General features: G+C 47.8%; 1 protein-coding gene across 2 annotated transcripts in view; it reads left to right on the forward strand.

Moving 5' to 3' along the window:
- The window catches only part of LOC137366737 (HEPACAM family member 2-like), a 230,694-nt gene that overhangs the window by 103,866 nt on the left and 109,756 nt on the right, over window positions 1-17,072 (forward strand). For both annotated transcript variants that reach the window (XM_068028394.1, XM_068028395.1), the window contains exon 3: window positions 4,962-5,237. In XM_068028394.1, the coding sequence (XP_067884495.1) occupies window positions 4,962-5,237 (276 nt within the window). The remainder of the gene's footprint in view (window positions 1-4,961; window positions 5,238-17,072) is intronic.

Genomic DNA, 17,072 nt, shown 5'->3' on the forward strand with positions numbered 1-17,072 from the left:
CCTCCACCAGCAATGCTGTCAGTTCCACTCCCCCACTCAGTCCCCATAGCCCTGCAAGTAGACTTCTCTCAGGTAACCATCCAACTTCATCTTTAAGTCATTGATCGTCTCTGCTTCCACCATCCTCTTAGGCAACGAGTTCCAGGTCATTACCAGCCGCTGCATAAAAAAAGTTCTTCCTCATATTCCCCCTGCATCTCTTACCCAAAACCTTCAATCTGTGTCCCCTAGCCCTTGTACCGTCAGTTAATGGGAACAGCTTTTCTTTTTCTACTTTACCAAATAGGAACACAGGTACTAGGAGCAGGAGTAGACCATTTGGCTCAGTGAGCCTGCTCCACCATTCAACTAGATCATGACTCATCTCCCTCAGCACCATTTCCCTTCACTAACCCCAAATCCCTTGATATCTTTAATATGTAGAAATCTATCAAACTCTGTCTTGAACATATTCAATGACTGAGCCTCCACAACCCTCTGGAGTAGAGAATTACACCCTCTGGGTAAAGAAATTCCTCCTCATCTCAGCTCCTTATTCTGAGACTGTGTCCCCTGCTTGTAGACACTCCCCAGCCAGGGGAATTATACTTCCTGCATCTACCCTGCTGAACCGGCCAGGTGGTCGAAGTTTCAGTGGGGGAGCATTTCGGGAACAGTGACCATCATTCCGTCAGTTTTAAGGTACTTGTGCATAAGGATAAGAGTAGTCGTCGGGTGAAGGTGATAAATTGGGGGAAGGCTAATTATAACAATATTAGGCAGGAACTGAAGAATTTAGATTGGGGGCAGCTGTTGAGGTTAAATCAACATCTGACATGTGGGAGTCTTTCAAACGTCAGCTGATTAGAATCCAGGACCGGCATGTTCCTGTGAGGAAGAAGGATAAGTTTGGCAAGTTTCGGGAAGCTTGGATAACGCGGGATATTGTGAGCCTCGTCAAAAAGAAAAAGGAAGCATTTGGAAGGGCTGAAAGGCTAGGAACAGATGAAGCACTTGAGGAATATAAAGACAGTAGGAAGGAACTTAAGCAAGGAGTCAGGAGGGCTAAAAGGGGTTATGAGAAGTCATTGGCAAACAGGATTAAGGATAATCCCAAGGCTTTTTATACGTATATAATGAGCAAGAGGGTAGCCAGGGAAAGGGTTGGCCCACTCAAGGACAGAGGAGGGAATCTATGTGTGGAGCCAGAGGAAATAGGCGAGGTACTAAATGAGTAATTTGCATCAGTATTCACCAAAGGGAAGGACTTGGTGGATGATGAGCCTAGGGAAGGGAGTGTAGATAGTCTCAGTCATCTCATTATCAAAAAGGAGGAGGTGTTGGGCGTCTTGCAAAGCATTAAGGTAGATAAGTCCCCAGGGCCTGATGGGATCTACCCTAGAATACTGAGGGAGGCAAGGGAAGAAATTGCTGGGCCTTGACAGAAATCTTTGCATCCTCATTGGCGACAGGTGAGGTCCCAGAGGACAGGAGAATAGCCAATGTTGTGCCTTTGTTTAAGAAGGGTAGCAAGGATAATCCAGGAAATTATAAGCCGGTGAGCCTTACGTGGTTTTGTGAAGGGGAGGTCGTGTCTCACTAATTTGATTGAGTTTTTTGAGGAAGTGACGAAGATGATTGATGAAGGAAGGGCAGTGGATGTTATCTATATGGACTTCAGTAAAGCCTTTGACAAGGTCCCTCATGGCAGACTGGTACAAAAGGTGAAGTCACACGGGATCAGGTGAGCTGGCAAGATGGAGACAGAGATGGCTCGGTCATAGAAGACAGAGGGTAGCAGTGGAAGGGTGCTTTTCTGAATGGAGGGATGTGACTAGTGGTGTTCCGCAGGGATCAGTGCTGGGACCTTTGCTGTTTGTAGTATAGATAAATGATTTGGAGGAAAATGTAGCTGGTCTGATTAGTAAGTTTGCGGATGACACAAAGGTTGGTGGAGTTGCGGACAGTGATGAGGATTGTCAAAGGATACAGCAGGATATAGATCGGTTGGAGACTTGGGCGGAGAAATGGCAGATGGAGTTTAATCCGGACAAATGTGAGGTAATGCATTTTGGAAGGTCTAATGCAGCTGGGAGGTATACAGTAAGTGGCAGAACTCTTAGGAGTATTGACAGGCAGAGAGATCTGGGCGTACAGGTCCACAGGTCACTGAAAGTGGCAACGCAGGTGGATAAGGTAGTCAAGAAGGCATACGGCATACTTGCCTTCATTGGTCGGGCATACAGTATAAAAATTGGCAAATCACGTTGCAGCTGTACAGAACTTTAGTGAGGCCACACTTAGAATATTGCGTGCAATTCTGGTCGCCACACTACCAGAAGGACGTGGAGGCTTTGGAGAGGGTACAGAAGTGGTTTACCAGGATGTTGCCCGGTCTGGAGGGTGTTAGCTATGAGGAGAGGTTGGATAAACTCGGATTGTTTTCACTGGAACGATGGAGGTGGAGGGGCAACATGATAGTGGTTTAAAAAGTTTTGAGCGGCATGGACAGAGTGGATAGTCGGAAGCTTTTTCCCAGGGTGGAAAAGTCAGTTACTAGGGGATATAGGTTTAAGGTGAGAGGGGCAAAGTTTAGAGGGGATGTGCGAGGCAAGTTCTTTACACATAGGGTGGTGTGTCTGGAACTTGCTGCCGGGGGAGGTGGTGGAAGCAGGTACAATAGCGATGTTTAAGAGGCATCTTGACAAATATATGAATAGGATGGGAATAGAGGGATATGGACCCCAGAAGTGCAGAAGGTTTTAGTTTCGGCAGGCATCAAGATTGGCGCAGGCTTGGAGGGCCGAATGGCCTGTTCCTGTGCTGTACTGCTCTTTGTTCCTTATTCTTTGTTCTTTGAACCCTGTAAGTATTTTGTATGTTTCAATGAGATCACCTCTCATTCTTCTAAACTCTAGAGAATACAAGCCCAGCCGCCTCAGATATTAGGGAGTTGGGAAGGAAATTAAAAAGCAGGACCTCAAAAGCAGTAATGTCAGGATTACTCCCAGTCCCACGTGCTAGTGAGCATAGGAATAGGAGAATTGATTGATTGAACACGTGGCTGGAGAATTGAAGTAGGAGGGAGGGCATCAGATTTCTGAGGCATTGGGACTGGTTCTGGGACAGGTGGGACCTGTTCAAGATGGACGGGCTACACCTTAACAGGACTGGAACTAATATCCTCGCAGGGAGATTTGTTCGTGCTGTTGGGGAGGGTTTAAACTAGCTTGTCAGGGGGATGGGAACCTGAGGGGTAGCTCAAATTGGAAGTACAACTGGTAACAGGAGGTAGAAAAGTAGCAAGTGGCATTAGAAGGCAGGCGAAACAAAGGTGAGCATCAACTAGGCTGTGCAGAATATCAAGAAAACAAGGTTAAAGGCACTCCATCTGAATGCACGCAACATTTGCAACATGGTAGATGATTTAAAGGCCCAAACAGAGGTAAATGGGTATGATCTAATTGCCATAATGGAAACGTGGCTACAGGGTGACCAAGACTGGGAACTGAATATTCAAGGATATTCGATGTTTAGGAAGGACAGACAAAAAGGAAAAGGAGGTGGTGTTGCGCTGATAATAAGGGATGGGATCAGTACATTAGTAAGGGAGGATCTCAGATCAGAAGAACAAAATGTGGAATCTGTTTGGGTGGAGCTAAGAAACAGCAAAGAGTAGCAAACATTAGTAGGAGTTGAAAGAGGTAGCTATGGAGATAATGGATACATTTGGTGATCATCTTCTGAAATTCTATAGATTCTGGAATGGTTCCTGCAGATTGGAAGGTAGCAAATGTCACCCCACTATTTAAGAAGTGAGGCAGAGAGAATACAGGGAACTACAGACCTGTTAGCCTTACAGCAGTAGTAGGGAAAATGCGTGACCCCAAGCTTCTGGTTGCTGGCCATTTCACCACGTACGCTTGCTCTCATACCCACATTTCTGTCCTTGGCCTGCTGCAGTGTTCCAGTGAACATCAACGCAAGCTTGAGGAACAGCATCTCATCTATCGATTAGGCACACTACAGCCTTCCAGACTGAACATTGAGTTCAATAATTTCAAAGCATGGCCCCTTTAATAGTTTTTTTATTTTAATAATTTTGTTTTATCAGTTTTTACCATGTGCCTGCCTTAAACTGGGTTTTTCATGTTTGTGCTTTTGGCTAGGGCTGTTCATTATTCCGTCGTTAACACTCCCTCTGCACAAATGTTTTGTCTTTCACCACATCATTAACACACTCTTCTTGCCTTTGCCTTTGTCCCATGACCTCCTTGTCAGTTAATCTCTAACACTCTTCCTTTTGTTGTCTTCCCCCTCCACCCCCTCACCCCCACCCCATCCCCACTTTACCTGCTTAAAACTTATTACATTTCTAACCTTTGCCAGTTCTGAAGAAGGGTCACTGACCTGAAACATTAACTCTGTTTCTCTCTCCACATTTGCTACCAGACCTGCTGAGTATTTCCAGCACTTTCTGTTTTTATTTCTGATTTCCAGCATCTGCAGTATTTTGCTTTTATTTTATTATCTAACCAAATGAATTCTGTCTTTGATCCTTCAAAGACATCTCCATTTTCCAACATAACAATATCTTCCCCAATCAATATTGCCATCCCACCTCCCTTTCTTCCTTCCCGATATTTTCTGAACAATTTATATCTTTGTATATCAAGCACCCAGTCCTCACCACTTTTAAGCTATGCAGATAAGATTTAGGAGTAATTTTGAACTCAGTCAGCACTCCACATGATCAGATGGAAGCCGAGATTTTACACACAGCTTATGCATTGCAATGGAGATTGAGGTCAGCAGTGGTGTCAATCCAGTGTCACACTGGATCCCCACAGTTCCCATACTGGTGGCTTCAGTTACAATTGCCTCCTGGATCTGGCTTTTTCCAATCTGGTATGGAGGTGGTTTGAAATATTCTCCTACTTTCTCAAGTCTCGGGTTTAAACATTGTGTCTTTGCTTATGCAGTTGCCGTCTCCAATCCACACATTGACATTGATCCTGAGACACCTCGGACTGGAGATAATGTGACTCTACAATGTTCTGTCCTGGAGGGGAACCATGTCCGTTACAGCTGGTACAGATGTGATCTGCCTCTGTCATCTGGAATGAACTACCGTCTCTCCCAGAACAACAGTTCGCTGACTCTGCTAAACGTGCAGGGAAAGGACATCGGAACATACAACTGCAAGGTGACAAACCGCATCAGTAGCAATGACACAAGCTTTGTGCTGCATATATGTCGTAAGTATCTCACCTAACCCACTCTCCTCTACTTAATCTGGCCAGTGAAGTTACTCATCGAGGGCTCTCTTAAACTTCCATGACATGATTTTGAACACGCCCTACATTATTGATTACAGTTGAAAGTATGTCTCTTCGTCTAATTATAAACAGAGTCCCAAGTGTTTAAGATTTACAATAAATTGAGGTTTCTAGCAGCCTCTATTTCATGGTGTGGGGTTTGGCTATCCTGACATGCCCTTTGTGCTGTAAGGTGACTTCCCCAGATCCTTAACACCACACTGGCACTGTAACCCTGTGATCACACTGGCACTGTAACCCTGTGATCCCTGAGACCACACTGGCACTGTAACCCTGTGACCACACTGGCACTGTAACCCTGTGATCCCTGTGACCACACTGGCACTGTAACCCTGTGACCCCTGACACCACACTGGCACTGTAACCCTGTGATCACACTGGCACTGTAACCCTGTGATCCCTGAGACCACACTGGCACTGTAACCCTGTGACCACACTGGCATTGTAACCCTGTGATCCCTGACACCACACTGGCACTGTAACCCTGTGACCACACTGGCACTGTAACCCTGTGACCCCTGACACCACACTGGCACTGTAACCCTGTGACCCCCTGAGAACGCACTGGCAGTGGAACTCTGTGACTCCCTGAGACCACACTGGCACTGTAACCCTGTGACCCCCTGAGACCACACTGGCACTGTAACCGTGACCACACTGGCACTGTAACCCTGTGACCCCTGACACCACACTGGCACTGTAACCCTGTGACCCTCTGAGACCACACTGGCACTGTAACCCTGTGACCCGCTGGAGCGAGAGTAACAGGGTAGTTGTTATGGGGGACTTTAACTTTCCAAATATTGACTGGAAATACTATAGTTCGAGTACTTCTGATGGGCCTGTTTTTGTCCAGTGTGTGCAGGAGGGTTTTCTGACACAGTATGTAGACAGGCCAACCAGGGGCGATGCCACATTGGATTTGGTACTGGGTAATGAACCCGGCCAGGTGTTAGATTTAGAAGTTGGTGAGCACTTTGGTCACAATTCGGTTAGGTTTACCAGGCATATACAGCAGGGCAAGAATTATAGCTGGGGGAAAGGAAATTATGATGCGATTAGGCAAGATTTAGGATGCGTAGGATGGGGAAGGAAACTGCAGGGGATGGGCACAATCGAAATGTGGAGCTAATTCAAGGAGCAGCTACTGCGTGTCCTTGATAAGTATGTACCTGTCAGGCAGGGAGGAAGTTGTCGAGCGAGGGAGCCGTGGTTTACTAAAGAAGTTGAGGAGCTTGTCAAGAGGAAGAAGAAGGCTTATGTTAGGATGAGACGTGAAGGCTCAGTTAGGGCGCTTGAGAGTTACAAGCTAGCCAGGAAGGATCTAAAGGGAGAGATAAGAAGAGCAAGGAGAGGACACGAGAAGTAATTGGCGGATAGGATCAAAGAAAACCCTAAGGCTTTCTATAGGTATATCAGGAATAAAAGAATGACTAGAGATAGGTTAGGGCCAATCAAGGATAGTAGTGGGAAGTTGTGTGTGGAATCGGAGGAGATAGGGGAAGTGTTAAATGAATATTTTTCGTCAGTATTTACAGTGGAGAAAGAAAATGTTGTCGAGGAGAATACTGAGATACAGACTACTAGGCTAGATGGGATTGAGGTTCACAAGGAGGAGGTGTTAGCAATTTTGGAAAGTGTGAAAATAGATAAGTCCCCTGGGCCAGATGGGATTTATCCTAGGATTCTCTGGGAAGCCAGGGAGGAGATTGCAGAGCCTTTGTCCTTGCTTTTTATGTCGTCATTGTCGACAGGAATAGTGCCGGAAGACTGGAGGATAGCAAATGTTGTCCCCTTGTTCAAGAAGGGGAGTAGAGACAGCCCTGGTAAGTATAGACCTGTGAGCCTTACTTCGGTTGTGGGTAAAATGTTGGAAAAGGTTATAAGAGATAGGATTTATAATCATCTTGAAAAGAATAAGTTCATTAGAGATAGTCAGCACGGTTATGTGAAGGGTAGGTCGTGCCTCACAAACCTTATTGAGTTTTTTGACAAGGTGACCAAACAGGTGGATGAGGGTAAAGCCGTGGATGTGGTCTATATGGATTTCAGTAAGGCGTTTGAGAAGGTTCCCCACGGTAGGCTATTGCAGAAAATACAGAAGTATGGGATTGAAGGTGAATTAGTGCTTTGGATCAGACATTGGCTAGCTGAAAGAAGACAGAGGATGGTGGTTGATGGCAAATGTTCATCCTGGAGTATAGTTTCTAGTGGTGTACCGCAAGGATCTGTTTTGGGGCCACTGCTGTTTGTCATTTTTATAAATGACCTGGATGAGGGTGTAGAAGGGTGGGTTAGTAAATTTGCGGATGACACGAAGGTTGGTGGAGTTGTGGATAGTGCCGAAGGATGTTGTAGGGTACAGAGGGACATAGATAGGCTGCAGAGCTGGGCTGAGAGATGGCAAATGGAGTTTAATGCAGAAAAGTGTGAGGTGATTCACTTTGGAAGGAGTAACAGGATTGCAGAATACTGGGCTAATGGGAAGATTCTTGGTAGTGTAGATGAGCAGAGAGATCTTGGTGTGCAGGTACATAAATCCCTGAAAGTTGCCACCCAGGTTAATAGAGCTGTTAAGAAGGCATATGGTGTGTTAGCTTTTATTAGTAGGGGGATCGAGTTTAGGAGCCACGAGGTCATGCTGCAGCTGTACAGAACTCTGGTGCGGCCGCACCTGGAGTATTGCGTGCAGTTCTGGTCACCGCATTATCGGAAGGATGTGGAAGCTTTGGAAAAGGTGCAGAGGAGATTTACTAGGATGTTGCCTGCTATGGAGGGAAGGTCTTACGAGGAAAGGCTGAGGGACATGAGGTTGTTTTCGTTAGAGAGAAGGAGGAGAAGAGGTGACTTAATAAAGACATATAAGATAATCAGAGGGTTGGACAGGGTGGATAGTGAGAGCCTTTTTCCTCGGATGGTGATGGCAAACACGAGGGGACATAGCTTTAAGTTGAGGGGTGATAGAAATAGGACAGATGTTAGAGGTAGTTTCTTTACACAGAGAGTAGTAGGGGCGTGGAACGCCCTGCCTGCAACAGTAGTAGACTCGCCAACTTTAAGGGCATTTAAGTGGTCATTGGATAGACATATGGATGAAAATGGAATAGTGTAGGTCAGATGGTTTCACAGGTCGGCGCAACATCGAGGGCTGAAGGGCCTGTACTGCGCTGTAATGTTCTATGTTCTATAACCCTGTGACCACACTGGCACTGTAACCCTGTGACCCCCTGAGACCACACTGGCACTGTAACCCTGTGATCCCTGACATCACACTGACAGTGTAACCCTGTGATCCCTGAGACCACACTGGCACTGTAACCCGGTGACCCCTGAAACCACACTGGCAGTGCAACTCTCTGACCCCTGACATCACACTGACAGTGTAACCCTGTGATCCCTGAGGCCACACTGGCACTATAACCCTGTGACCCCCCTGAGACCACACTGGCACTGTAACCCTGTGACCCCTGAAACTGCACTGGCACTGTATCCCCGTGACCCCTGACACTACACTGGCACTGTAACCCGGTGACCCCTGACACCACACTGGCACTATAACCCTGTGACCCCCTGAGACCACGCTGGCACTGTAACCCTGTGACCCCTGAGATCACACTGGCACTGTAACCCTGTGATCCCTGAGACCACACTGGCACTGTAACCCTGTGAAACCTGACACCACACGAGCACTGTAACTCTGTGTAACCTGACACCACACTGGCACTGTAACCCCGTGACCCCTGAGACCACACGAGCACTGTAACCATGTGACCCCTGACACCACACTGGCACAGTAATCCGGTGACCCCTGACATCACACTGGCACTGTAAACCTATGAGCCCTGACATCACAATGGCAGTGTAACCCTGTGACCCCTGACAACACACTGGCAGTGTAACAAAGAACAAAGAACAGTACAGCACAGGAACAGGTCATTCGGCCCTCCAAGCCTGCGCCGATCTTGATGCCTGTCTAAATTAACACCTTCTGCACTTCCGAAGCCCATATCCCTCTATTCCCTTCCTATTCACGTATTTGTCAAGATGTCTCTTAAACGTCGCTATCGTATCTGCTTCCACCACCTCCCCCGGCAGCAAGTTCCAGGCACTCACCACCCTCTGTGTAAAAAACTTGCCTCGCACATCCCCCTAAACTTTGCCCCTCTCACCTTAAACCTATGTCCCCTAGTAACTGACTCTTCCACCCTGGGAAAAAGCTTCTGACGCTCCACTCTGTCCATGCCGCTCATAACTTTGTAAACCTCTATCATGTCGCCCCTCCACCTCCGTCGTTCCAGTGAAAACAATCCGAGTTATTCCAACCTCTCCTCATAGCTAATGCCCTCCAGACCAGGCAACATCCTGGTAAATCTCCTCTGTACCCTCTCCAAAGCCTCCACGTCCTTCTGGTAGTGTGGCGACCAGAATTGCACGCAATATTCTAAGTGTAGCCTAACTAAAGTTCTGTACAGCTGCAACATGACTTGCCAATTTTTATACTCTATGCCCGACCAATGAAGGCAAGCATGCTGTATGCCTTCTTGACTACCTTATCCACCTGCGTTGCCACTTTCAGTGACCTGTGGACCTGTACGCCCAGTTCTCTCTGCCTGTCAATACTCCTAAGGGTTCTGCCACTTACTGTATACCTCCCACCTGCATTAGACCTTCCAAAATGCATTACCTCACATTTGTCCGGATTAAACTCCATCTGCCATTTCTCCGCCCAAGTCTCCAACCGATCTATATCCTGCTGTATCCTCTGACAATCCTCATCTTTATCCGCAACTCCACCAACCTTTGTGTCGTCCGCAAACTTACTAATCAGACCAGCTACATTTTCCTCCAAATCATTTACATATACTACAAACAGCAAAGGTCCCAGCACTGATCCCTGCGGAACACCACTAGAAGGGGAGTAGAGACAGCCCTGGTAATTATAGACCTGTGAGCCTTACTTCGGTTGTGGGTAAAATGTTGGAAAAGGTTATAAGAGACAGGATTTATAATCATCTTGAAAAGAATAAGTTCATTTGCGATAGTCAGCACGGTTTTCTGAAAGGTAGGTCGTGCCTCACAAACCTTATTGAGTTTTTCGAGAAGGTGACCAAACAGGTGGATGAGGGTAAAGCCGTGGATGTGGTGTATATGGATTTCAGTAAGGCGTTTGATAAGGTTCCCCACGGTAGGCTATTGCAGAAAATACGCAAGTATGGGGTTGAAGGTGATTTAGAGCTTTGGATCAGAAATTGGCTAGCTGAAAGAAGACAGAGGGTGGTGGTTGATGGCAAATGTTCATCCTGGAGTTTAGTTACTAGTGGTGTACCGCAAGGTTCTGTTTTGGGGCCACTGCTGTTTGTCATTTTTATAAACGACCTGGATGAGGGTGTAGAAGGGTGGGTTAGTAAATTTGCGGATGACACGAAGGTCGGTGGAGTTGTGGATAGTGTCGAAGGGTGTTGTAGGGTACAGAGGGACATAGATAGGCTGCAGAGCTGGGCTGAGAGATGGCAAATGGAGTTTAATGCGGAGAAGTGTGAGGTGATTCACTTTGGAAGGAGTAACAGCAATGCAGAGTACTGGGCTAATGGGAAGATTCTTGGTAGTGTAGATGAGCAGAGAGATCTTGGTATCCAGGTACATAAATCCCTGAAAGTTGCTACCCAGGTTAATAGGGCTGTTAAGAAGGCATATGGTGTGTTAGCCTTTATTAGTAGGGGGATCGAGTTTCAGAGCCACGGGGTCATGATGCAGCTGTACAAAACTCTGGTGAGGCCGCACCTGGAGTATTGCGTGCAGTTCTGGTCACCGCATTATAGGAAGGATGTCGAAGCTTTGGAAAGGGTGCAGAGGAGATTTACTAGGATGTTGCCTGGTATGGAAGGAAGGTCTTACGAGGAAAGGCTGAGGGACTTGGGGTTGTTTTCGTTAGAGAGAAGGAGGAGGAGAGGTGACTTAATAGAGACATACAAGATAATCAGAGGGTTAGATAGGGTGGATAGTGAGAGTCTTTTTCCTCGGATGAGGATGGCAAACACGAGGGGACATAGCTTTAAGTTGAGGGGTGAAAGATATAGGACAGATGTCAGAGGTAGTTTCTTTACGCAGAGAGTAGTAGGGGCGTGGAACGCCCTGCCTGCAACAGTAGTAGACTCGCCAACTTTAAGGGCATTTAAGTGGTCATTGGATAGACATATGGATGTAAATGGAATAGTGTAGGTCAGATGATCGGCGCAACATCGAGGGCCGAAGGGCCTGTACTGCGCTGTAATATTCTAATTCTAATTCTAATTCTAAAAAAAAAAATCCCTCCGTTCAGAAAAACACCCATCCACTGATACCCTCTGTCTTCTATGACCAAGCCAGTTCTGTATCCATCTTGCCATCTCACCTCTGATCCTCTGTGACTTCACCTTTTGCACCAGTCTGCCATGAGGGACCTTGTCAAAGGCTTTACTGAAGTCCATATAGACAACATCCACTGCCCTTCCTTCATCAATCATCTTCGTCACTTCCTCAAAAAACTCAATCAAATTAATAAGACACGACCTCCCCTTCACAAAACCATACTGTCTCTCGCTAATAAGTTCGTTTGTTTCCAAATGGGAGTAAATCCTGTCCCGAATAATCCACTCTCATAATTTCCCTACCACTGACGTAAGGCTCACCGGCCTATAATTTCCTGGATTATCCTTGCTACCCTTCTTAAACAAAGGAACAACATTGGCTATTCTCCAGCCCTCTGGGACCTCACCTGTAGCCAATGAGGATGCAAAGATTTCTGTCAAGGCCCCAGCAATTTCTTCCCTTGCCTCCCTCAGTATTCTGGGGTAGATCCCATCAGGCCCTGGGGACTTATCTACCTTAATGCTTTGCAAGACACCCAACACCTCCTCCTTTTTGATAATGAGATGACTGAGACTATCGGCACTCCCTTCCCTCGGCTCATCATCCACCAAGTTCTTCTCTTTGGTGAATACTGATGCAAAGTACTCATTTAGTACCTCGCCCATTTCCTCTGGCTCCAAACATAGATTCCCTCCTCTGTCCTTGAGTGGGCCAACCCTTTCCCTGGCTACCCTCTTGCTCATTATATACGTATAAAAAGCCTTGGGATTATCCTTAATCCTGTTTGCCAATGGCTTCTCATAACCCCTTTTAGCCCTCCTGACTCCTTGCTTAAGTTCCTTCCTACTGTCTTTATATTCCTCAAGGGATTCGTCTGTTCCTGGCCTTCCAGCCCTTCCAAATGCTTCCTTTTTCTTTTTGACGAGGCTCACAATATCCCGTGTTATCCAAGCTTCCCGAAACTTGCCAAACTTGTCTTTCTTCCTCACAGGAACATGCTGGACCTGGATTCTAATCAGCTGACGTTTGAAAGACTCCCACATGTCAAATGTTGATTTACCGTCAAACAGCCGCCCCCAATCTAAATTCTTCAGTTCCTGCCCAATATTGTTATAATTAGCCTTCCCCCAATTTAGCACCTTCACCCGAGGACTACTCTTAGCCTTATCCACAAGTACCTTAAAACTTATGGAATTATGGTCACTGTTCCCGAAATGCCCCACTACTGAAACTTCGACCACCTGGCCGGGCTCATTCCCCAATACCAGGTCCAGTACGGCCCCATCCCTAGTTGGACTATCTACATACTGTTTCAAGACACCCTCCTGGATGCTCCTCACAAATTCTGCCCCATCCAAGCCCCTAGCACTGAGTCCCAGTCAATATAGGGGAAGTTAAAATCACCCACCACAACAACCCTGTTACCTTTACATCTTTCCAAATTCTGTCTACTTATCTGCTCCTCTTCCTCCCGCTGGCTGTTGGGAGGCCTGTGGTAAACCCCCAACATCGTGACTGCACCCTTCCTATTCCTGAGCTCCACCCATATTGCCTCGCTACATGACCTCTCTGAGGTGTCCTCCCGCAGTTCTTCTCTTTGGCCTCCTTATCTCGAGAGACAATGGGTAAGCGCCTGGAGGTGGTCAGTGGTTTGTGAAGCAGCGCCTGGAGTGGCTATAAAGGCCAATTCTAGAGTGACAGACTCTTCCACAGGTGCTTCAGAAAAATTTGTTTGTCGGGGCTGTTACACAGTTGGCTCTCTCCTTGCACTTTTGTCTTCTTTCCTGCCAACTGCCAAGTCTCTTCGACTCGCCACAGTTTAGCCCCGTCTTTATGGCTGCCTGCCAGCTCTGGCGAACGCTGGCAACTGACTCCCACGACTTGTGATCAATGTCACAGGACTTCGTGTCGCGTTTGCAGACGTCTTTAAAGCTGAGACATGGATGGCCGGTGGGTCTGATACCAGTGGCAAGCTCGCTGTACAATGTGTCTTTGGGGATCCTGCCATCTTCCATGCAGCTCACATGGCCAAGCCATCTCAAGCACCGCTGAATCAGTAGTGTGTACAAGCTGGGGATGTTGGCCGCCTCGAGGACTTCTGTGTTGGAGATACGGTCCTGCCACCTGATGCCAAGTATTCTCCGGAGGCAGCGAAGATGGAATGAATTGAGACGTCGCTCTTGGCAGACATACGTTGTCCAGGCCTCGCTGCCATAGAGCAAGGTAATGAGGACACAGGCTTGATACACTCGGACTTTTGTGTTCCGTGTCAGTGCGCCATTTTCCCACACTCTCTTGGCCAGTCTGGACATAGCAGTGGAAGCCTTTCCCATGCGCTTGTTGATTTCTGCATCGAGAGACAGGTTACTGGTGATAGTTGAGCCTCGGTAGGTGAACTCTTGAACCACTTCCAGAGCATGGTCGCCAATATTGATGGATGGAGCACTTCTGACGTCCTGTCCCATGATGTTCGTTTTCTTGAGGCTGATGGTTAGGCCAAATTCACTGCAGGCAGCCGCAAACCAGTCGATGAGACTCTGCAGACACTCTTCAGTGTGAGATGTTAATGCAGCATCGTCAACAAACAGGAGTTCCCTGATGAGGACTTTCCGTACTTTGGACTTCGCTCTTAGACGGGCAAGGTTGAACAACTTGCCCCTGATTTTGTGTGGAGGAAAATTCCTTCTTCAGAAGACTTGAACGCATGTGAGAGCAGTAGGGAGAAGAAAATCCCAAAAAGTGTGGGTGCGAGAACACAGCCCTGTTTCACGCCACTCAGGATAGGAAAGGGGTCTAATGAGGAGCCACCATGTTGAATTGTGCCTTTCATATTGTCATGGAATGAGGTGATGATACTTAGTAGCTTTGGTGGACATCCGATCTTTTCTAGTAGTCTGAAGAGACCAACTCTGCTGACGAGGTCAAAGGCTTTGGTGAGATCAATGAAAGCAATGTAGAGGGGCATCTGTTGTTCACGGCATTTCTCCTGTATCTGACGAAGGGAGAACAGCACGATCTCTCTGCACGAAAGCCACACTGTGCCTCAGGGTAGATGCGCTCGGCCAGCTTCTGGAGCCTGTTTAAAGCGACTCGAGCAAAGACTTTCCCCACTATGCTGAGCAGGGAGATTCCACGGTAGTTGTTGCAGTCACCGCGGTCACATTTGTTTTTATAGAGGGTGATGTTATTGGCATCGCGCATGTCCTGAGGTACTGCTTCCTCGTGCCAGCACAGGCAAAGCAGTTCATGTAGTGCTGAGAGTATAGCAGGCTTGGCACTCTTGATTATTTCAGGGGTAATGCTGTCCTTCCCAGGGGCTTTTCCGCTGGCTAGAGAATCAATGGCATCACTGAGTTCTGATTTTGTTGGCTGTTTGTCCAGCTCATCCATGACTGGTAGAGACTGGGCTGCATTGAGGGCAGTCTCAGTGACAACATTCTCACTGGAGTACAGTTCTAGGTAGTGCTCAACCCAGCGGTCCATCTGTTTGCATTGGTCAGTGATTATGTCCCCTGATTTAGATTTGAGGGGGCGATCTTCTTGATGGTTGGCCCAAAAGCTCTCTTAATGCCATCATACATTCCTCTGATGTTTCCGGTGTCTGAGGCCAGCTGAATATGACTGCATAGGTGTTGCCAGTATTCATTTGTGCAGCGCCTGGCTGTTCTTTGTTCAGTGCTTCTGGCTGCTTTAAGTGCTACGGATGTTAACTCGCTGGGGGCTTTCTTGTAGTTCAACAGTGCAATGCGCTTAGCGGCTGTGACAGGTTCCAGCTCTTCATTATGAGATTGAAACCAGTCTGCATTTCGCACGTTTGCCATAGGTGGTCAAAGCTGACTCATAGATGGCGTCTCTGATATGGGCCCACTTGGTCTCTGCAACCCCTGTGGGAGTGTTTTGAAGGGCTTTTACAAGTGAATTTAGAAATTTTTGTAACAGCAGTGGGTGAGAAATTCTGCTCGTGTTGATGTGCGGGTGGCCCTTCTGCTTGGAATGATGCAACTTCTTTGGTCTGAGTCTAACCTTGCTGCACACCAGGGAGTGGTCGGTGTCGCAGTCCGCACTGTGGAAGCTGCGTGTGATTTGAACACTGTTTAAGGAAGCTCGCCTTGTGACGATGAGGTCTAGCTGGTGCCAACGACGTGATCTTGGGTGCCTCCATGAAAACTGGTGACAGGGTTTCGTGTGAAAGAATGAGTTGATGATGCAGAGGTTATGATAGGTACACAACTCAAGCAGTCTCTGCCCGTTCTCATTCATCCTTCCAACGCCATAGCGCCCAAGGCAGGAGGGCCATGAGTCATGGTCGGCCCCAACCCTGGCATTAATGTCCCTCAGCAGGAACAGGTGTTCGGTATTGGGGATGCTGCTAATGATAGTATGGAGTTCCTCGTAGAACTGGTCTTTAACTTCAGGTGGGGAGCAGAGTGTTGGAGCATAGATGCTGAGTAGGTGTACTGGACCAGAGGCGGTGAGCAGTCGGATGGACAGTATGCGTTCCGAGCCATTTGAGGGAGGCTCTATCATGCTGAGCAAGGAGTTTTTGATGGCGAAGCCCACTCCATGCTGTCTTGGTTCTTCAGGATCCCTACCCTGCCAGAAGAAGGTGTAGTCTTGCTCTGTTGGAGATCCGCTCGCAGAGAGGCGTGTCTCCTGAAGTGCTGCAATGTCCACATTGAGTCTACTGAGCTCATTGTTAATGAAGGCGGTCTTCCGAGAATCGTTGGTTTGTGTAAGGTCTACAGGCCAGGACACATAGTTCTGACATTGCAGCTTGCAAAGCAAAGGGCTGGTACCTTCTTTCCTTTTTTCATGTTGTTTGGTACGGTGTTACAGTCCGCTTTTCGGCAATGACCCTGAGCTCCAAGCACCCATTGAAGCAGGTGGACTGTGGCGGGCCTGAAGCTTATTGACCCGGGGCTGCCCGGTTTGAGGCGGGCGGTAGCTGTCCAGTGAGATACGGTGACCTCTGCCACGGACAAAGGCAACCTGTGGCGCCCAATCTCTACACCAATTGAGCTGGACTTATAACCCGTAACTGCTGCCTTCCGTGTTGTTTTGGTCGCTGTGAGGCGACTATGGAGTGACCTCACCATGGCGCATGCCTGGGCGAATGTATGGAGGTTGTGAGTTGCCCAAGCGTCAAAACCCCCCTCTCGGCCTTTCTGGTGGGGTCCAAAGAAGTGCAGAGCACGGCGTTTGGCACCGGTATGGCTGCAGGAACTGCCGGAAACATGCCAAAGGTGACACATGACCGCCTACGGGGTTCCGCTCTGGATTTTCTGTTAGGGTTTACTCCCTTAACCTTGGTCTCTCCTGAGATGCCCACAAGGCAGTGGGGTTATTCGGGCCCCTACACAGGGGTAGGAGGATGCCGGTGGGAGGAGGGGGTGCAAGGGGGTGGGG

The sequence above is a fragment of the Heterodontus francisci genome, unplaced genomic scaffold, assembly GCF_036365525.1.
Source record: "Heterodontus francisci isolate sHetFra1 unplaced genomic scaffold, sHetFra1.hap1 HAP1_SCAFFOLD_901, whole genome shotgun sequence".
NCBI lineage: Eukaryota > Metazoa > Chordata > Chondrichthyes > Heterodontiformes > Heterodontidae > Heterodontus > Heterodontus francisci.